The sequence below is a fragment of the Molothrus ater genome, chromosome 3 (assembly GCF_012460135.2).
Source record: "Molothrus ater isolate BHLD 08-10-18 breed brown headed cowbird chromosome 3, BPBGC_Mater_1.1, whole genome shotgun sequence".
NCBI classification, from domain to species: Eukaryota; Metazoa; Chordata; class Aves; order Passeriformes; family Icteridae; genus Molothrus; species Molothrus ater.
In genome coordinates this window covers 105522111-105544986 of record NC_050480.2, presented here as the reverse complement: position 1 = coordinate 105544986, position 22876 = coordinate 105522111, and the positions used below count along the sequence as shown (strand labels likewise).

The window sequence follows — 22876 nt, the reverse complement described above, 5'->3', positions numbered from 1 at the left end:
TTCTTGACATGTATACTGACAACCTAGTTGATAGTAAACACTTAGCCAACTAAAGACATATTTTTATCTCTGGTTTGAAATCCTGATTTCTTTTTACCCATTAACTCATGTTTTTCTGAGCACAGTACTCTTCTTGCTGAGGCATTAGGGAATTTTTAAGCCTACAAACTTGATATATGACAGAATATTTACTGCAGTTACAGGAAAGCTTCATGAAATCATTTGATGAGTTAAAATCAGGTTTTATTTATAGCCGGTGTACTTATAATGGTAAGCTTTAAAAATGATTGCTCAAGTATATTCATTAAAACAACTCTACCAATATGCATTGGTCCTGCCAACATTTTCTATGATTTTTTGGGGGGAATATGCAATGGTTATTTTTCCAGAAAGGAAAGCCATTCCTTTTAATGGCTCTTTAACAAGACTAATAATCTTTTGTATTACGCTATACTGCCCAGTGAAATGTCAGTGCAAAAAATGAAACTGTGCTATTCACATGTGTCTGATATTATATGACTGTGTTCAAATCCTTATGGAAAAGGGCAATAAAATGGTGATATATTTTTATGGATCTATATATTTAGTATGCTTTCAAAATAAGAGGAATATGACAAGGAAATTACAGATTTTTAAGAATGTGCTTAAGCATTTTACTTAGACAGTTATAGATAAAACTGAGCGTTGGTTTTACTCTGAGCAATATGACTACACAGCTGCCAATTTTATTGTCAGCAATAGCATCAATTTCTCAGTGCATGGATTGTTGAACATAGACATTGTTGAATGGTCATTCTGATTTTAAAAATATAAATTATGACTGGACAGGATTAAATCTCCTATATTATTTTATTTTATAGGTTCTAGCTACTAGATAAAATCTTTCTGTATTTGAAAGGCTTCTAGACCAAAATTAACCGAATTATAGATTTTTACATTATAGTCTTATCTGACAAAGGTATACTCATTCTTGGGCTGTTTAAATGGAGGTTTTTTAGGTAATGGACAGATTAGCTTGTTTAATTACGCAGTAAGGGTTTCCTGTTTAGGCAACAAACTGTATGGCTATGCTGTACTTTTTTAAGTCTTAAATTTTTTATCTGCCCTCAGGCTAATTCGTAAGGTGTTGGGAATGCCTGGATAATCATAAAAAAGCTGGTTTATGGCTACATGCACAGAGGCACCCATGCAAGTGACTTGCGCCAGAGAACTGTGACCCCCAGCAAAAAGTGGGACATGGTGCCCAAGAGAAAGAGCAGACTGAGTCGTATACCTTGCTGCATGAGAGCTCCAACTCCAAACCAGAAACTATTTAGCAAGGTAAAATTGTTTTCCACCACGTCTGAATCAGGGTTGCAAGGATGTGGATTATACCACTCATAGGGACTAAACCTGTGGTAATTGACAGAAGAAAAAGAACAGATTTAAAATGCAGCCATCACAAAGTCTATCCAGCAAAACTGCTGCAAAAGAAAAAGAAAAACAAGAGAGGTTATAAAGAAAATAGTGATTGAAAATTTTTACAGTGTGATTGCATTACAGTTAACAGCAATATTAAGAAAAAACAATATTGAAGATTAACATTCTTTACTGCTGCTGATACTGATAAAGTTGCATACAGATTGGCTCTGAAAGTTTCCAAGTGCCACCTGTAAACATCAAAGCACTTATTCTTTTATTGACACCAATAGAATTCCAGACAATTGGTCCCATTTAGGATTAGGCTCTTATAACCATTGTGACAGTATTTTGCATCTTGAAAGAAAATTAACACCTGTTAAATCACAGAACTTCACTAGAAAAAAAAATACATCAGGCAAAAGGTTTTTTCTCATAAAAATTACAAATAATGAATATAACAGAAAATAAATAGTTAGCAGTGAAAGTGACATTGTTAATCACCAAACACTACAATTCACAGAAAAAAAATACTATAGCAAATTAAAGGAATTGCATCCTGTCCTGTGAGGTGCACAGTAGCATCCCTGGAAAGGTTTTCCAAAAGAAGCTGGGGACACTCACAAGCACCTTGCAGGGCCAGGCTCTGAGAAAAGAAAAAAAAAGAAAGAAAAAGATAAACATAAAGGAAAAGACAATTTAATTAATTATCTCAAAAATAGAACAGAGATAGTAGAAAGATGCCTGAGTCTGGCAATAGATTACAAGCAGATTATATACAATCAATGTAATTCATGGCTTTGCAATTGCTGTGCATTATGATGAGTTCATATCTAAATGCTATTTTATCAATTGTAGCTAAAACAAGCAAACATGTCTAGATGAATTATTCTTTGTTACAATTTCTTTTGTAAAATAAAGATTTTCAGTTCTCTCTTCCTCATGGTGCTTTTGGAGAACTAAATTTTAATTGCAATGTGCAGGATTATTCTAATAATTTTAGAGTTTTAATCACCATGCCTGGACTTGGAGGCACACTGTTGAGAGAGATTTTTATTTTATGCTTAAATCATATCTTCAAATCTTTGATAATGAATACATGTGTAATAGTTGCATGTGCATAATATATTTAAGTGAAAAAAATGAAAATTGCAACAACAGCAGAATGGAACTAGCACAAGACATCAGCACAATAATTTTTAAAATTACAGATTTTAATTATTAAATCAATATTAATGTATTTTCATAATTTCTCAAATCATTAAAGCCACTCTGTTAAAAACCCTTGGATAGGCAGCCTTTATGAAAGAACTTTTTTGGTGTATTTTATAATCAAAGCTATCTGAACTATTCATCTGTCACTTTGAAAAATAGAATTTTCTTCACAATAATATTTCAAACACATTATAATACAGAAAATCAAATGTTCCACTTTGAAGCTCTTAATGTAATGTTAAAGCACTTCTCGTCTTAAAAGTGTCTACTTGACAAAGAACTGTTTCATTTGAATCTCCAAAGTAATACTGATATGCTGTGCAAAAATGTTGATTTGGTTCTAATTAAACATTGTGACCTGAATTCTTCTATTACTTTATAGTAAAACTAGATCAGAAGTTTACTGTCTCATTAAAAATCTGAGTATCTTTTATGTCATGTTTTTGTGAATCCAACAAAACCTGGAAACCAAGCACTCGGTGAAACTGAAGCAGGCTTTTATACTCTTTTGCTGAGAGATATTTGAAGATTAAACTGGAAAACACCTGAGGACGATGTTTGCTGGACAAAACAAATATATTTTTTCTATTTAAATATATATTTCAAGTGTTATTTACAGTGATTGTGACATTACTGAAAAATCTAAAACATAACTTGGCAGTTTTACCTTTTTGTTCTGATGGCTTATGTTATTTAAAAATTTTTATTTTACTTTGAAGCACAGAAAAATTGTCCATAGTTATAAAAAAGGAAAAAGGAGGAAACTACCTACAAGACATACAAGATGGCTTTAGAAGAAAGAAACAATGCAATCTAAGTCCTATAGTTTTGGAATTCTCTACTTATAAAGTAAGGAAAATTAATACTGGCTTATTATGGATAAATATTGTTCCTCCTTATTTTAAGGATGTTCTATGATATTAGATTGTCTAGTGTAAAAATCTTAAGGTATGGATCCTTAATCAATTTTTTAATGTAGTACATGTGTGTATAAGTTTCATGCTGTTTAGCCTATTGCAATAAAGAGTCACAAATCACAGAGTTACAGGTTCACCTAGCAGGTTTTATAAGCCAGGATCATGCTCAGGGCAGTGTCCATTATTTCAAAACAAGGGACTGTTCAGTCATGTCTCAAAAACACACAAAGACAAGAATTCCACAACTTCTTGGGAAAATCATTCCCACGTTTAGTTATCATGACAACAACTTTTTCTTTAAGTCAGGCTAGAGCCTCCCTTGTTCCTAAGCATCAAGAATACCATCTTTTTTAATCAGCTTCTCTTATTAGAAAGTGACTGTTAGGAAAATTCCTTCTGCCTGATCCCAGAACTGCTCACACTATTTAAATGTGTTATTCTAAATGATATTATAAGAATAATCACTTTGCTTGATTAATGGACTACCTTCCTACTAATTTAAATGCAGAAAACTTGCTCAATCAAGAACAAGCATAAAGCAAAAAGAGAACTTCAATGAACAGATGCAATTTTGAAGACAGATTTTTCTGACCACTGATAACAGGTAGTCTTCCCATATACCATTTCTATTAGTGTTTATTCTAACATTTCAGATACAGTCTCTTAATCTCTAACACCTTCAAGTATCTGAAATACTTTAAAAAATGGATTATAAATGAACTGCACAAGACCTGAGTTTCAGTTTTCCTAATTGCTGCTACCCACTGAAAAGGTACAAGTACTCCTCAGAAATTATTGGCTAGTGCAAGTAGTGTTTAAAAGTCAGCTATCTCAGCAATCTACAGAGAAGAAAGATTTGTGTTAAATTTAATTCCACTTCAGGAATATGTATGATATTAGAAATTAAAATTAGTATGCCCAATGATCAGACAAACCTACTTCAGAACTGCAAATTATTCGAGACAACTATAATTTATTATATTCTGTATTCACACAGCATTTGAAATAATAGTGTAGAAGCCCAGAAGACATGGGATCTTATGTGTGTGTCTCAAACACCTATAGTTGAATAGCCATGGAGCCAACCAAGTGTTGGTAAGAGCATGTTGTGGTAAAGAACATGATGTGACTGGAGAAGGAGTACATTGGAGATATGGCAGCATTTTTTTTGAGAAATGCCCTTGGTCTGGCTGCTGAAATAAACACAACACAGTACAGTTCAAGCATAGGACAGAGGTCAAAAAGTAGGCATGGACTATTGATCAAAGGCTGACCCAGTACCGGTGGATCAAGACCTCAAAACTATTTTCAGAAAGGTCTGGAAGAATTGTCTGCACATGAAAATTAATTTGTATAGAATGCAAAAAACTCATCTCCAGGGTGGGGAAACATAGCTATAAAAAGGTATGTCCATAAAGCCCAGATGGTGCCCACAGGACCCTGGACACCCTACCAGCTGGATCAGACTGGAGCCAGCACTGGTGATCTTTTTAGGCTCCTTGAGCCTGTTTGAATCCAGAACCTGTCATAATATTAACTGTGATCTACTGCTAACATTTCTGCTTCTCTTTTTATTTAGGAGTTTGATGAGATAAGAATCTGTTAATTCTTGACCTGCAGGCACTCACTCCTCCCTTCCAGTGTCCAGTCTGAGACAAACTCAGGAAGAGATGTGACTTAGGATTTACTAGAACTGCTTCTACAGTTTTGGTCTGTGAATAAAAACACAGTCTCCTAGAGAGTCATGGGACTCAGTCTAGATGAGCTTAGATGTGATTGTAGACACAGGGCATTTGTACACACACTACACTCAGAGCAGTACATCCTGTCACACACTGACTGCTGCTTTCAGTTGCTTTCGTAAAAGGTGTGTGGTCTAGCATGCTCCATACAAATCAACTCAATTCAAAGCTGCTGAGAATATGTAAAGGATACCTTCCACCAATTTCAATAGTTCTCAAATCAAAACCTGTCAGTTTATCTCTGATGATAGCATCAAGATAGTATTATGTTTTGAAAGCAAATTAATAGATATGCTTAGTACAGACTGTAATATCTGGAGATAAAGACATTTTTAATTTAAGCTCTGTCTTCTGGAGAGCAATGCAACTTGTTAAAAAGAGCAGAAAACCCCAAACTACAATTTAGAGAGAACAGAAAACGGACTAGTGGAGTAATATTTTTAATTGAATTTTCATTATACCAAAACACAGCTGCCTAGGAATATTGCACAGAACTGAATTTATACCAGTAGGGATACTCCTTGTGGGAAAAATGTGGCTTGGACCCATTAGTATTACATATAGGCCATTCGAGTTTTATGTGTTGATTTCAGATATTTGCTAAACAGGTACCAGGTACTGTCATTCAATCATATTCATTCTGTTACCTGTTAAATTCTTATAGAGAACTTTTCTGGATGGTCTAAACCAGCTTTTTTCTTTTTTTTTAATTATTTTATTAAAATAATTATTTTTCTTTTGTCTCTCAGGATCAAAAAAAACCAAAACACAAGGGATTTTTAAAACACAGGTTGATACTGAATATTTAGCTAAAAATCCATGAGAGTTATCAGCTTCCATTATAGCACCTGGACTTCAATTCTTACTTAAAAATGCATACTGACAAAATTTTTCCTCCTTATCGCTGACATGATACTGCTTTCAGCTCTGACCCAAATAGGAGCTACATAACAACTATGGAAAGGCTAAGAAAAATCTGTGTTCTACAAGATCGTTTGAAATCACAAGACAACAATCAAACACAATAAACTTAATTCATGGTCTGATGCAGTCAGATAGAATACTTCCCTATACTCATGGAATTATGAATATAGGCAAAGGAAATAAAGAAAACACAATTGCGAAGAAGTATGATGCAAGTATAATTTAAAGGACTAATGAGATTATTTACTGGTAGCTGTGCTTAGTTTATTTAAATTACATTCTTTTCCATGGTATTTGAAACACCATGTAACTATTATGGGTTTTTAAATGAACACATAAATAAATTGAGACTAAATAGTATTACAAAAATATTATCTAAAGCATGATGTGACCAACACATTCCTCATAGCCAGCAATATATGCCACAGACAGCATAAAATTACACTGTGCATACTATTCCAGCATTAGTTCAAACCTGTCAAATTTCCTCACTTTTCTTTGCATCAGGCCTATGAAGAAAAGTAAAGAAAATATGATTACCCACTTACATGCACATAGACATGTCTTTTGCTGTCAGACCAAGAAGTGAGCAGACAAGAGCCAGTAGCACAAAGATTTCACAAGCTGTAAAGCTTTATCTAATGACCAGAAATTGATAAATCAAAAGAATCTTACCCTATTTTCTTCATGAATGTGAGCACACTTAGCCAGTGCTGGGTATCGCTGAACACAGCAAACCATCAGCTCTAATCTCAGCTCTAGCAAATTACTCATTCTCCCATTCATTAGAGCAGAGTGTAGAATGATTTTTCTAGTCATTGTTTTACAGGGTTTCTGTGCAGGACTACACCCTTAATCCATATTTTACTGCATAAGAACTGACAAATTACAATATTTCGAAACTTTTTCAAGAATATCCAGGATGCTTTATGAAAACATACTACACTATTTAAGAAAAAAACATGTTACTGCTTCTCTTTATTAAAGCCTCATTTCTTTTTTCCTAAATTATGGCTTTTAGAAAAACTGAGATTTTTTTCTGTTTGGATCCTTCATTGTCCCACCATGTGGCATTCGTTGTCACACCTGATGACTTCTGGGCTGTAAACAGAGATCATAATTACCAAGACCCCTGCCCTGCTCAGATACCTTTTTCAGTACAGTAATTGCCTTGCTTGCACTGTTGTCATCTTCCACATCATCTTCCCTCATATAGCTGCCATGCTTTTGCTGCTTCCTGAGAAGAACTAATCATCTAACACTTTTTTTGTATATTAAACAAATCCCCATCTAAAGCAGTTGCATTGAATCATCATCTCTCCATTGACTAGAAATTCAACCTAAAGGACTTTTTACATCACTAAAAAATATCTATAAATCCTCTCAATTTGGGTGATATAATTCAATCCAAATTCTAGGAAGGCACCAAGATTCATGTGGAAGTTCTATACACACTTTACAGAATTTTGTTTTATATGTTTACTCTGTATACCTTTAAATTGCTTATAGGCACTATTAACTTTAAACATCAACAGGATCCTGTTAAATCCCATTGAGTCAGAGATAAAATACCAATACACAAGCTACTGCAGGATCAGAACCAAAATCTTCATTATATGAATGAATATATCTTGTCCCATTTTTACACAATTTAAGCTTCCTGGCTAAATGAAAAAAAAAAAACCAAAAGACTAAAAAGACCAAACACAATATTATCTTATTAGGAAATAATATAAAAATTTTTTCATAAAATTCTACTATAAGCAACATGAACCATACAGGAGTAATATAACCCAGCAACAGGGAATACATAGTGATTTTTGGAACTTGTCAGTTTGTACTGCCCTATTAGCTACTAGTCCTGCTCTAAACTCCAAAGAAATATAGGCTAGGAAGGTACAGAAATGCGTAGATAAGTCATAGGTCAAATCAGAACCAAAACTATAAAGGCTGTTTTGTTTGATGAAAATTAATTAAATAAATACATTTAAATAAAATTAAATAAATTACATAAAAATTCTTAACTATTATGTGATAATTATAATAACTTTATGATAACTGAAACATTTGTTTTTACAGATGTGAATTAAGAGTTTATTAAAATTCATTACTATTCTGGGTTAAAGACATAGCATATTACCATCATAAGCAAAGATTAATGTATGATGGAAACAAGTGTAAAAGATATACATACAATCTAATTTTTGAAGCACTAGTCAGGTATTATTGCTTAATTTAGTATATACACTGGTTTCAGTTCTTACATAACTTTTCAGTTTCCAAAATATTAGTCCATCCATTTCTTGAACAGAAGAAATGTCAATAGAGTTATATATTAAATGACAGTCAAGAATCTGAAGAAAACTTATTTAAAATTACTAGATTTTAATGCATGTGAACTTCACAATGAGTGTAGGCTTCTCCCACAATCAGTGTCCTGACTGCTGCTAAATACATTGAAGTTTTACAAAAAATATTATAGGAGATATTCTGAGATATCTCGAGTATGGTATGGTAGGGGAGATGTTAAAAGAGTTGCTTTCATTTTAGTTTTCACAAGATTTCCAACCCTTCCTGAGTTCTGAGTGACAATTCAGAAAACTAGAGTATTTGTTGTGTTAGAAAATATTTTGCCCCTTTTTGGCAATATATATAAAATGATGCCTCCAACAGGATTTTCCCCCTTTGTATGCTTTGCTCTTTAGGCTCTTAGCATACCTGAGAATCTTTGAGCCTTCATTTGTACTCCCTCATTCCTCTGACTCGATAGTGATAATTGGGTGCCATTTTAAAAAACAGGTTATTCACAATAATTCTAATATTTTTAATTTGCACTTTCTTTCCAACTAGCCTACATTTAGCTGTTTCATATAACATTCTTACATATTTACCAGAAAATATTATTATTGTTTACCCGTATATGTCCTCCCTAAGTATATTGAAAAAAAAAATGGAAGAAATAAAATATTGGCTACTTTGGAAAATCCTCATCCCTATTTTTAGAAATACTTAAATTTCAAGCAATCTGTAAATTCTTTTTCACTGGGATAGAGTCAATTTTCTTCCTAGCAGCTGGTATAAGCTGGTATGAAGTTCAGTTTTGGATGTAGTATGGTAGCAGTGTTGACAATACATTTATGTTTTTAGAGGTTGCTAAGTCATATTTATATGATTTCATCTTTTTCTGCCTTCAGGAGTGCCCTGGTCTTGCACATCTGTCACAATAGGACACAAAAGCACACAAGCTCACACTGCTGTTCTCAAGGTGAAGAAAAAAGGGGAAGTTTATTTTCTGACTCTAACATTTATAGTTTTCCAAAAGTGACAGCAGATTGGAGGGTGACAGTGACACCTCTCCAATGACACTGGTCAAACTAACAGTCTATCAACTCTCTTCTCCTCCATAAAGGAATGCAAAACAATGAGTTATTTACAGAAAGTGCATGAGAAAGTTCACTACAAGAATGTCAACATCAGAAGGCTTAGAAAATCTTAAAAACCAGGGTGACACACATCCTTTCCTCATGATTTTTAAGCTCATCTTGAGAGGTATGCAACCATTTAACAGAAAACATTTAGAAACAGAGGCTGAGCATCATCAGAATATGCCTTGTCCAGGGATGACTCTGTCCAGTGTGTGCCTCTGATTAACAGTGCTGAGCCTTCTAGTGAGTCCTGTGCCTAACAGAACAGAAAATCTCTTTTAATCAGACTAATCAGCCAAGTGACTTTTGTATTACAGGCCCTCCTCAGCTTTAGTAGTTTTGAACTTGGTTTCTGACATGGAGGGCACTTCTCTCAGAGGTTAAAATATAGGATAAAAGTTCATCTACTGAACCTTGGCCAGTAGTCATGAAAAGGGTGGCTAAGGAAGATGGAAAGGAGAAGCTGGGGGAATTATATTGGATATAAATTGCAAGGACTTATATCTGGTCAAGAAGCAAGAGAGAAACCATTATGTACTGACTACAAACTGCCCCTCAAGCTCCCTTCTCTCTCTGGGGGTGGGCAGAGGAACCTGGAGTGAAGGAATAAAGTAAAACTTGGAAAAGGGGGGAAGAAAGGTGTCTCAGTGTCTGTATTTCTCACCTTCTGAAATTTTTTCAGCTGATGACAACAACTGGTAAGCATCTCCCTGCCTTTATCTCAACCCAGGAGCATGCTCATCCTATTTTCTCTCCTTATCCTGCTGATGAAGGGATTTATTCTCTAAACAAACATTTGGACCTCAATCAAGGTTAACTCCCTAAACAGAATTGGCTTACTTCCTATATTAAGAATCCTCTTTTTGGAGATGTGATTTGAGTTCTGGTCAACAGTTTGAGGACCTACCCTCACACAACACAAAAAAACCTACCCATGCTCCATCCAGGAGCTACAATAAGGTTTAAATGGTAACTCTTTCACTGGAGTTATTCTACAAAGCTGTATTTACATATCCAGCAAAAAAGAAACTCTAAACTGTGCCTCCACATAGATTACACAGATTAGTCATCATCTGAATATCTTTTGATGGCTAGAAGGTCACAAAGAAAAACAAAAGAGCATTCACACAAATATAGACTCTTATTTTCTATAGGCAATTTCTTCCCTTTATCACCTCTTTTACTTCTGCAAAATCTTAGACACACTTCTTCATCTTTCAGCTGCCTCTTCAGATACTTCTGGAATACTTACAGAAGCTTAAAAAATGTCATATACAAATGGAACTATGAAGATATGCATGAAATGAACCTAAGTAACCCTGTAATCTCAGTGTGACCCTCTTCAGCTTCCACCCTTCCACACTATTCCTTGCGCTCACTTGTTTTGTCATGTCTAAAATTAGACTTGACTCCTTCTCCAGGAGAAAACCTGTCTTATTTGCTTTGTGAAGTCTGTACCATATCTAGTCCTGGATGAGAAATCTCTGCTTCAGTTCAAGATACGTTTTATGTTCTCAAATAAAACTTAATCTGAATAAAGAAAAATAAATTTTTTCAAGTTGAGAGCCATAACTTGTTGTGTTTATAGGAGGGTACTCCAGAGAAGTACTCATGTGGACTTTTGTAGCTTTTAACTCTTCTGTACACATCTGCTTCTGCCCACACTCAGAAATAAGTACTTAGTTAAATTAATTAAACCCCTACTGCATCGTTAGTATTTACCAAGGAGTAGAGAAAGGCAAAAGTCAAGTTCTTGTTTTCCTTCAGTCAGTAACTGACACAAACAGGACAAAAAGTTTTAATTCCTTTCAAGGGGCACCTCTTTCTCATTCTATTGCCCTGTAATTTTTATTAATGTAGTAATAACTTCTCCTACATACAAATCAAACCTTACCAGCTCATGGTTGACATGTGAAGACAGCCATAAAGAGCAGAAAAAAATTATAGCAGGAGGGTGTTTTCAGACACAGTATTACTCTCTGTATTGCCTTTTTATTTATTCAAACCAGAGTAGCTGCAGCTTTCTGTATCCTAGAATGAGATACTTCAGTTTTCCTTCTCTCTAAAAACACTTGCTTTATAGCTTAACACAAAAAGTGACAAATATTTCCTTTCTTATTCAATAGTCCTGCTGTACATCCTGTAATAGAACTGAAGCTTCACATCAATTTTTAGTTAAGGTTCTGCAAGATAATACAATTGTTATCTGCCTTATCTAATTTTTATAAAATGTAAACTAGACAGAACACCATTCCTTGCTTGGCTCACAGTACAATAAACTCAGAAGACTCTCTAAAGATCATTGTTTGTAAAATATACTTATTTACTTTTTGCCAGAAAGACAGGAGATATGCTCCTGTATCACAGTGTCTTTATTGATCGATTCAAACTCTTAACAAAACATTACTTACCACCCTAAACTATGCCTACAGTACATTATGTGTTTTTTGAGATCTTCCTGCCAAGTATTGACAAGCACATGTCTTTTGATTGAAGTATTTTAGACAGCTTTGCAGGCCCAAAGTGATGCTACACAGAGAAGCAATTTCCATTTCCCTAAAGGGTCACACTGGACAGATAATGTACTTATTTAACTTCAGAGGTGATTAGTGCAATACATTATATAAGGCCTCCATTCCCTGAGTGCAGTAGCACTGTACGGTATCATTGCTACTGGAAGTAATTAGTATAGCATTTAGAAGGTGGTTGCCAAAGGAAGAAAATGTTTAAGGATCTTTTTCCTTCTCAAAGAAAAAAGACATTTTACAATTACCTGTGTGTAACTACGAAAACCAGACTCAAATTTACAGAGACTCAATTCCAAGAAAATGTGGAAATTAGTTTATTCGGCAATTTGAAATAAAGGTTGACCTCTGTTTAGGAGTGAGAGGGAGCAAGGGAGAAACCTCATTTCTCCCTGGAATTACCTGAAAGGAGGCTGCAGTGAGGTTGTATGAGGTGTAGTCTCTTCTGCAATATATCAAGAGAAAGAACAAGAGGGAAGGGCCTCAAGTTGTACCAGTGGAGGTTCAGGTTAGATATTAGAATATTTTTCACTCCAAGAGTGCTTAGCCATTGAAATAAGCTGTACCCAGATGTGGTGGAATCAGCATCCCTTGAAGTGAAAGTATTTAAGAGACATCTAGATGTGGCATTTTGAGATAGAGTTTTAGGGTGATTTTGGTAGTTCTGGATTGATGGTTGGATTATATGATCTTGAAGTTCTCTTCCAACCGTGATGATTCTGAGTACCGGATATTTTGGTATTTTTAGAAGAAACATAAATTACTCTATTTAAATGTGAAATTAAAATCAGTAGTAAAATTAAATCAGTCTTTTTAACTGCATGGTTAAATCTTAAAGCTAATCATATATTGTTCTGTTAGTGACCTGAATATGCAAAAAAGATAATGATTTTGTTACAAGCCTGATCTCAGGAGAGGATATAAGGCAGTGTAGCTAAGAACATTCTTTTGCATCATATGTCTAAAAATATGCACCAGATGAAGTGCTCTTAATGCAGGAGTTAATAAATCTTTCTGCAACGTACCTGTGCTTATATATGGATACAATTTAATACATTAAGGTACAATTTATATTCTATCAATACTCATGACTGAAGAATACTGTTTAAATTTTTGTCTTTAATTCTTTCTAGTTGGGCACAAGAGATAAAATTTCAGGTATGCTGTATTCTGGTGTGAAACATTCTAAAAGCTCATCTTTCTAATTATATCAATTACAATAAGTACCAGCCAGAAAATTCTCATCTCTTATGCTAGGATTTTACTCTAATCTCACAGTTTGTCTATGCTGTTTCTATATTATAACAATTACTTCCCTGCTGATTTTATGGGTTAGTTTCATAACTTTAAAATTAATTTAATGACTATAATGTCAAATCTATAATAGACAGTCTGTCAGTAGAAGATCTATTTTTAAAAAGACCATAATTTTAAAAAAATATTTTAAAGTTGATGGGTTTCTTAAACATGTTGTCTCTGGAAAATTACTCAAATATCTCTGAGTCTGAGTAACTTCAGCAAAAACCACAGAGAATATGTTCTTTCATACAGTGGGAGGAACTTTTCGGGAACTGTAAAAAACAATCACAATTCCTGATTTCTTTGTTTCTGAGATATTGCAAGGTGTAACTGTCCTAAAGATAAGCTTGAATACACAGAAAGCATGGTCATTCTTAAAAAATGTGGTTCAAGTTTTCCAATTGATATCCTACTACAAAATAAGAATCAGTCACACCAGAATTGGAAGAATCACACCTTTCCACAATATTCCTTTTGAAGAGCCTTATTATCTTTGATAAAATTATTACTATTTTGAGAACTAAGAAAAAAATGACAAAATGATACCATAACTTTTAAAGATGAAAAATCCACACACCTGTTAACATTAGTAGCTCTTCTTGCATTTCCTTGCCCACCTTACAGAAAAAATCAGGATTTGATCAGCATGGATTTTACATCCATTAAAGCTGTGTGCTATGAACTATTGAAATATGTAGACTTTGCATTCTCCTGACTAATAAACACATAGTAATTTATACAAGAACCCTGTCAAGTATGGATAAACTCAAAGTTACACAAGTACAAACATACTCAGTTGAGTCCTGGCAAGGTAATATGTCTTTAACAATATAAAACACAGTTATCTTTGCTAAGATAAAGAGGAAATTTTAAAGAGGAAATTTTATTAAGAGAAACTATCCCAAAGATATGATTTCCTCGTCTGTGATGGCACAGATAGTAAAAGAAAATTAGGGTGTTGAATTTTCTAGCTATATCTTTTTTGCTCCTGCTTACATCAACACTCTGTATCTCCAAACAAACCGTGTAAACAATTCACTGAGCTGTAGTGCTCAAACAGTTTGAGCATAAATAGATATTATTTTTTTAGTATATTGTGAAACAAGAAAACAATTGAAAATACTTTGCATTCTCACCACTACATCTCATGGAACTACTAAACAAATGACCAACATTTAAAAAATGTCAGATATCCAATAAGAAACCAGAAGATATGAGTACAATTTAAAACCAGTTCTGACCACATTTGAATGAACTCCAACTGTTTAGGTTACCTGACAGGATAACTAGCTGTCTTTAGGCCACTCTTAATATGGAAAGAATATTAGCAAGGAAGACAAACCCCCTCAAACCAATGTCTCTATACAAGAATTTGTAAGGATGCTGTTGTACGGTTAGAGGAATCCAAAGCATGTTGTGCATTAGACCAACTGCAGAGACAAGTCTGAAGTTTCCCAAGCTACAGAAGGTTATACAGTGACACATAAATAAATAAAGAGGACCATTTGATGAAAAGTAGAATTAACTTGAATCAAAATGGGCAAGGGAAAGCAAAATTTTGAATGTACAGTGTTACAACAGCCATCAGCAGATTAAAAAAAAGGAAAAATCTCAGAGGATGTGGGATAAAGTTGTACATCCCTAACTGACTTATCTGACACAAAAATTTTATCGAAGCAAATAAAGAGGACAATCCTAATTAATTCAGTCTTCATTCTATCTTAAAAAGTAGCATCCACCTAAGAACAACTGTTCCTACACCTGATGCAATTCATAATAACTTCAAAGTTTATCCATTTTTCATAGTAAAGAAACCCACACTTAACACCAAAAATAGTTAAGAATACCAGAATTTTACTATTTTTCCAGTTAAATATAACAAGAGAAAAGAGATGGAAGAGTAATGGAATTAACTGTTCCAGAACTCTCTTTGGATAACTTTTAATTCATGTAAAAAAAAGAAAAAAATATACATTTACATATAAAATTTACAGCTAATAGTGTTAGCTCAGTTAGACATGCTAGGGAATGTTACAGATCTGAAGACCTCAACAGGGCTCTGTTATGTTTCTTGTTTCACCAGGGTTCTGAGATTCAAACAGAGAAATACCTGTCTGATGGAGATAAAACAACTTAATTGTAGCTTGTAGAAGTCCAGAAAAGCTATCACCAAGTACTCTACACATTCCTGCAACTGAATCTATATAAAAAAGCCTACGTTATGTCTCTAAGCTTCTGTATGTGTTAATGAACTGGTTTCACTTAGGGTAGTATACCCACCTACAGAAGTCTGTTACACTCCCCCTCTGAAGTGAGAAGTGATTTGCAGTGAATCAAGGCCAACCTTTATAGTAAGACATTATGTATACTCACTCCTGCCTGGTATCTGTTAATAAAGTAAATTTACTGTTGACTGTTGAGCCACCTCAGTTTGACACATTAGAATTTGTTCTTGGACAGTCCAGGAATTTTCTGTAAACAGCATAATATAAACAATGCTGTGATGAAAATATTAATGGACATGTCAACATTATTCCATGTAAGAACACCATCTCCACTTGTGGAATGCTACTCTTTTTGGTATTGATTGCTGAATATTGTTTGAGTAATGCTCATCTAACATAAACTAGGAGATTTATAAGAGGGTCCATGAAGGCAACTCCATTTGATACTGGTTAGTTGTGACAATTTCATTAAGCAAAACTCTTTATTCATTGTTTCCTTTACAAACTGAGTATTATAGCACAGTCTAAAGGTAGGCATATAATATTCAGGAATTCCTCCAAAAAAAGCAGTGTCTCATTCTAAAGTTTGCTTTAGTAAATGGATAGAGAAAGTTTGCAGAGACAGATCTCTTAATTAGGCCACATTTGAAGGAAATCCTTGATGTCTAGAAAAGAAAATTGTCACTTCTAGCTTCAAAGAATTTCAGGGAGAAAGACTCATAGAATTACAGACCAGTAAATCCCCCCCTAGACTCTGGGAAGATAATGGGGAAAATCCTCCTTGAAACCACCAACAAGTAGAAAAGACCAAGGTGTTTTAGAATAGCAAAATGAGGTTTACAAGGACAATCATATCTAACCAGCTCAAGTATTTTCAGTGATAAAAAGATTAACTCTGTGATTAAAGAAAGAGCAGGAGATGTGAATTTGATTTTAACGACTGTCTATCAGAGTGTCCTACAGCAAATCTATGACCAAATTGGGAAGGTAATGCCTGGATGCCAGTAGATTGCTAGGTGAAGAAAAAATTTGCTGCATTTCCATTTTTGGAGAAGAGTGGAAATACTTCAAAATTTAGCTGATGGCCAGTAATGGAAAATATTTCTCATTGGGTTGATATAGGAGCCAAAACTGTCAAAAAGCTTCATTAGCAACCTGGATAGTGGAATGGACTATACACCTCAGCAACTTTCAGCCTGTGTGTCAAGTGATTGTTCCTGCCCATTGGACAGTCATGATGCTACATTGGAGTAGTGTCCAGTTCTGGGCCACCTGTGCCATAAAAATAAAATCTCAGAGTCCAGCAGAATGAGACATCTGCAGAAATAATAACAGGGTAAAATCTACTTTCTGTGTTCAGCTACCTGAAGAGTGGATGGACTCATATCCTTCTCGAAGATGTACAGAGAAAAGACAAAAGGCAGAAAAAGGAGTTCTCTCTGCACATAAGAGTTTTTTCACGGTGAGAGTACTTTAGTACAGAAAGACATTACAGAGAAGTTATGCCATCTCTATCTTTGGTGATCTCAAAAACTTGAGTTGGGCACAGCATTGGGAAGCCTTCAAAGTTCCCCAATTTCTGTTATGGAATGTTGGGGATTCACGTGGATGACAACAAAGTGTCTCTTCCAACTCAGTCTATTCTGTAATTCTATGTTCTCTAGGAGAAATACATTTACACCAGAGGAAAAGATCTAGGTGAGCAGCCTTTGCTAGTACTGCTCTAGTGGGACTAAAAGTTGTTATTCAACTTGTCTGAAGGAGTCGATACACATTTCCTTGTGTGCAACAGTGTAGAATATACACAATGTGTGTGTATTCTAGTTTTAAGCATAAGCTGTAATTGTGGGCTTTGTAATGGAACAGACATAGTCAAAAAAACTATAAGAGCCTTTTTAACAAGTTTGACCCCTGAAGTATTAAAAGATTTACAGCTTTCATTTTCCAGAAGCTTGATATGAGATATCTCATATCTTTAAGATATGAGATATTTTGAAGGTTTTTAATTTAGGATTGTTATGCATCTTAAGGCAGGCATCTTAGAAATCAGGAACATACAATAATTTGGTTTTGTATAGAAATATATATTACTTAGTATCTCAATATATATAAGAATATATATCGCTTAGCACATGCAAAAATATTATTATAAAAAGTAATTCTACTAAGAAAAATGTTTGCAAGTTTATACATGAGAAACGAATCTTTTATTTTGTGTGTATGAGAGGGAAAAATAAAGCTTATTCATTCAAACAGACAATTATTGCTAATATTTATCTACAGAGAAGCTAATCTCTCAGGAGCACTGTTCTGTTTTGAACAAAACAGTTCATGTGCAAAATAAAAACCATATTTATGATGAAAACACTCCAAGTTTGTAACGTCTGAGTTTGTAAAGTTAACAAGTATGGTCTCAGTAAGAAATATTAGACCCATTCATGGATTATCCAATAACCTAAATACAACTGTCAGCAATTTGAATCACAGTCCTTTCTTACTCTATTTCAAAGCATTTCCAGCATTATCCTTTAATGCCTACTAAATATGCAGTCCCAAAGCTGAAATTATTTCTTGCTTAAGACTATTTCTTCTCCTGTTTATTTTTACTTTTTTATTTTGAATTCTGTTTATTTTCAGTAGCCTGTAATGAGCAACCACTTTTCTACTAAGAATTTTGAAGCAAGATAATGATTTTGTAGAAGGTAAGCAGGCAATAAAACACAGCATTTCAATCTGTGACACAGCAAGCAGATACTAAACATCCCAAGGGAGCTTTTACTTAGGCTAAATGGGCTGTGTTGCAAGTGTGCATTGCAAGTAGTCTAGCAATTGGTATGGGTCCTGATACACCACTTTTCCTTTTTGAATAGTAATCATTGTAATGTCCAGCATACTTGCTCAGTATACCTCTGGACTACCTGACTTGGTTTTGGTTTATCAGCTGTGCAGTGACTTTGCTTCCAGATGTAAAATTAAGAATACAGACCCCAATCAAACCAAATAAATAATCATTTATTAATGGCAGGCAGGACACTACATTCATTGTATATCCTCCTTTTGTCTATCCAACTGACTGTAAGGTCAAATCCCTCTGTTTAAACTACCTTCACTGAATTTAAGTTAACATATTATGTCATAAGGGTAATTTAAGAAAATTCATAATCATATGAGTATTGGCTGCAGAGGACAACTTAAGAGACAAACAATTGAAAAAAAAGTGTAATTGTATGTCCTTATCATTATGGTCTGGAATATATGATGTGAATTTTGCCATTGACATCAGTAGTTCTTTTAACTTTTTGTGTGGCTGTATTTTCAGACTGTGATATTTTTATGTTCTTCCTTTATATTTTGAGAGAGTTATTCTTCTTGTTGTGAGCATGCATGCTCTGTGCACTGAATGATACATTGTATAAATGTAAAATAGATAAGCCACTGATTCAGCTGTAGATACCAAATAAAGATATTCTGTCTGAATCTAGGTCATTCAAAGTGTATCTTAGTAAGGAATATTCAAAAATTCTCTAAGAGATTTATGAAAAATCATGAAAGGTATTTAAACTTGTTTCTTTTTTATATTTCTTTTACAAGCACAAATTTTGTTTGCTTATTTCAATCCATTATATTTAAATAAACTTGCATTATTTTCATTTTGTGTTTAGAATAGTCCAAATGCACCAAGTTTATCACTTGTCTCAAGAAACAATCACAACCTGAAACACAATAGTTTTCTTATGACTTCTGCTGATTTAGCTTTCCATCCCTATTAATTTTTAAAATAAGAGAAACATTTCCCATTAGAAAAAACTGCTTGATGATCAAAGAAGCAATTCAGCTACTTTACAACAAGAACTATCTTTATATTTTACTTGCTTGCAAATAATTCCTGCTGAACTCCAGGCTATAGGGTGCTGTAAACTAATTAGTACATGCAAAGAGATTTTTCCTGTCGTATGTAGCTGCAGGGAAGCACCTGGTTATTCACCGCTATACTGAGGGGAAAACAGATTATGGTGGAACCTACTCTGTTTCTTAAAAAAACAATGCTCTTTACTTTTTTTCCAAGCCAGCTAATACTATGTCTTTACTTCAAAAAGACCCATCTTGGATTGATTTTGTCCATTAGGGTTTTCTTGGTAGTGTGTAATAGCAATAATGAAAATCCCAAAGCAAATTAGAATATTTTTATGATTTAAGAAATCATTTTACAGCTATATGTTTGCTATATTAGTAATTTGTCCTAAATTTCTTGAGCATCCTTTCCCTCTTTCCTTCCTGATATAACATTTGCAATGATTATGGTCAATTTCTTTACTATAAAAACTGATATCCACATATTTCACTAAGAATAAATTATAAATCAGGTATTTTTTCTATAATTAAGAAAGTGGCTGGTTGTAAAAAGTGAGCTGTTTCAGAAATACAAAAAAGAGTATTATTTTATCTTTCTAATGCTTACAGAATCCTTTTAAGCTCACTACTCAAAAGATAAGTACAAATGAAACATAAATGTCATCACTGTAATGAGCATTATTATTTTATTGTAGCAGTAAAGATAGATTAATTTGGAGCAGAAGCTTTAGCTATAATATGAAAAATTCAGTAATTAAAAAAAATCAGCCATTCTTTTGTTTCAAAAATGCATACCTTCATATATCAGGTGGCAGTCTTACAATATAAAAACAGTCTAATCCTCTTTAAAACAAATAATAATAAAAAATAATGATTCTTTAATATTAATTTAAATTATATTCTTAAGAATTATCACTCATTTTATAATTGATATGGAGTCTAAATATCCTGAACAGTACTGGCTGAGCAGAATGGCAGCAGCTACTCACACTTGTGTTCCTCCGATTTTATTAAGATAGCATTCACACATACAAAGTACCTCTTCATGTAAAACCAAAAGGATAAATTTTGAAGGTAATTTACTGAACACTTGGAGGCTACTGAGGCTTTTTCCATGAAAATTATTATAATTTAAGTCATACATTTTACCTCCAGAAAGGTGGGCTTCAGTATAGGGTAATATGATATTTTGTACCGAACAACACTTTTACATTATTATATTCTTTGGGGATAAAATAATCCATGTTTTATATTCCTGATATGACAACTGGTTGCTTTCCAGCCATATTTAGAAATATATTAGCCAGTTCCACCAAGTCAAAAGCTTGATTCTTTTCCTAACAATGACATTTCTCCCCAATATTCTACTTGGAGTACATTTCACCAATTTACATTGAAAATTTTCTGGTCTATTTTATTTTTATGGAATTCTCTAAATATTTTCAATCAACAAATAAAATGCATGATATCAAAATGCAAAATATAACTGCATGATGTGATATAATTCTAAATGTATTTCTAAGAGTGTAGAAAGAAAAGACCATATGGCTTCAGTGAACATTTGAACGGCTAAGCTGAATCTCAAATTATTTTCAGCTTTTTTCATAACTAATTGTCTCCTGAGGTTTGAACAAATCATTTTAAGAGATGACACTACAGAAACCTTCAAAGTCAATGCTTGACAACTACTGTTAGTAAAACAAATCCTAAGGACAATTGGATGGCTCTGATGTACTGCAACAATAAGTATAAATTTACAGCCTATGTAGGAAATTATCTGCCCAAGAGGCTTATAGAGAATATCATGCCTTAAATGAGAAATAAGAAAGAAGGAGAGAGGTTATTTCACTGACAATTGGGATCAGGGAGATAGGAGTAGGGAGACGTATTCATATCCACTTAAACTCTTAAAAATGCGTTTCAAACAGTAAAATTATTCTTTAAATATATAAAGCACTTCTTTTAGGAGAAACACAAGGACTGATTTTGAGGTCAATTTACCAAATGCTTTGAGGTCAATGGAAGATAGCAGTAGTTCATTCCCCAGAGCCTGGCTTCAATCACTCCCTGTTACAACGCTTGCCATGGGAACAGTAATAGTAGTCATCTTAACACTGGAAAGAGACCCCAGAGGATCTTCTCTGTCCCTGTAAATTGAAATGGTAACAGGGAAATTGTAAGTTGGCCCTGTAAACTAACTAAAACCTGTCGTCCTCAGGTTTTAGATCAGCTGCCATGTGTACAGAGTATTCAGACTTAACCACCACTACACCTGTGGAAAAAACCTCAATCCTTGAGGCCTCAAGAAAAGGCCATCTGGCCATAGGATTGTAAAAAAAAATCAAGATACTTCAATACAAATTACACACACAGCCATTACCTACCTATATACACACATGTAGATATAAATATACAAATATAGATTGAATATGAACAAAAACTACTAGTGCATTTCAATTGCTGCCTGGGGAAATGTTTCCTAAGATGGAAATCAGACTTTCAGATTAATAACTCTACAAATGTCCAGTGCACAATTTTAGTTCCATTACAACAAAAACAGAATATAGTCTCAAGACCCAGACCCCATTTAGATCTCCTATACTTCAGCTGAAAATTTATTTTCTACTACATGACGTAAGCACAGTGAGTAATATTCAAAGTTGAAAAGGAAAAACTATTAATATAAACAAACCTAGCTACAAATATAATTAAAAAGTGTTAACTGGAAGTTAACAGAAAGAAAACCTAGAAGAGTTTTTTAAATAGATGGAATATGCTTTAAGCAAAGGTAAACTATCAAAAATTCAACATTCTCTTCTCAAACACAGTCCTGTAATTGGACTCTGTAACTCAGTTCTATGAGTACTGTGAAATTGGATGAAAATGCAAAGTTCTAGAAATACCAAAAGTTCCAAAGTTCTAGAAATACCAAAATAGTTTTCTTTGGAAGGGGCAGTAAAGCAGAGCAAAATAGTGCTTTTATGGAAGCTTGAGTATTCCGTTTTGACACATATTGCACAATAAATAAGTTTTCTCTCTATTTTAAATTGTTTTATGTACTTGAATGCAAATGCAAAATATTCCAAAAAACCATTCTATCTGTTTTCAGTTTTATTTTTATTTCATAACACACTACTCATTCAGGAAAGAAAGAGTCTGATCTCTTATTATTTGTGTCTTTGTTCTTGATCTCTTGCTTAGAGTGCAAATGAAAAGTGTAAGAAGGCCACATGCTATTGTTAGGTGTAGCTGTCAGAAATAGGACAATGAGTTACTTGAAGACTGAACTGCCTTCTTGAATTCTATCAGCTGCATCAGAACTTCCCTCCCTTCATTCAGTCTGCAACACTGCCT

General features: G+C 33.8%; 1 protein-coding gene across 6 annotated transcripts in view; it reads right to left on the bottom strand.

The window, feature by feature from the left end:
- The window catches only part of GRIK2 (glutamate ionotropic receptor kainate type subunit 2), a 358260-nt gene that overhangs the window by 91470 nt on the left and 243914 nt on the right, over positions 1–22876 (bottom strand). For 5 of the 6 annotated variants that reach the window (XM_054514245.1, XM_036379660.2, XM_036379659.2 and 2 more), the window contains one exon: positions 1274–1392. In XM_054514245.1, coding sequence (XP_054370220.1) covers positions 1274–1392 — 119 coding nt within the window. Of the gene's footprint in view, positions 1–1273; positions 1393–1652; positions 2045–22876 lie in introns of those variants that run through there. The other variant, XM_036379661.2, reaches the window with a different exon arrangement.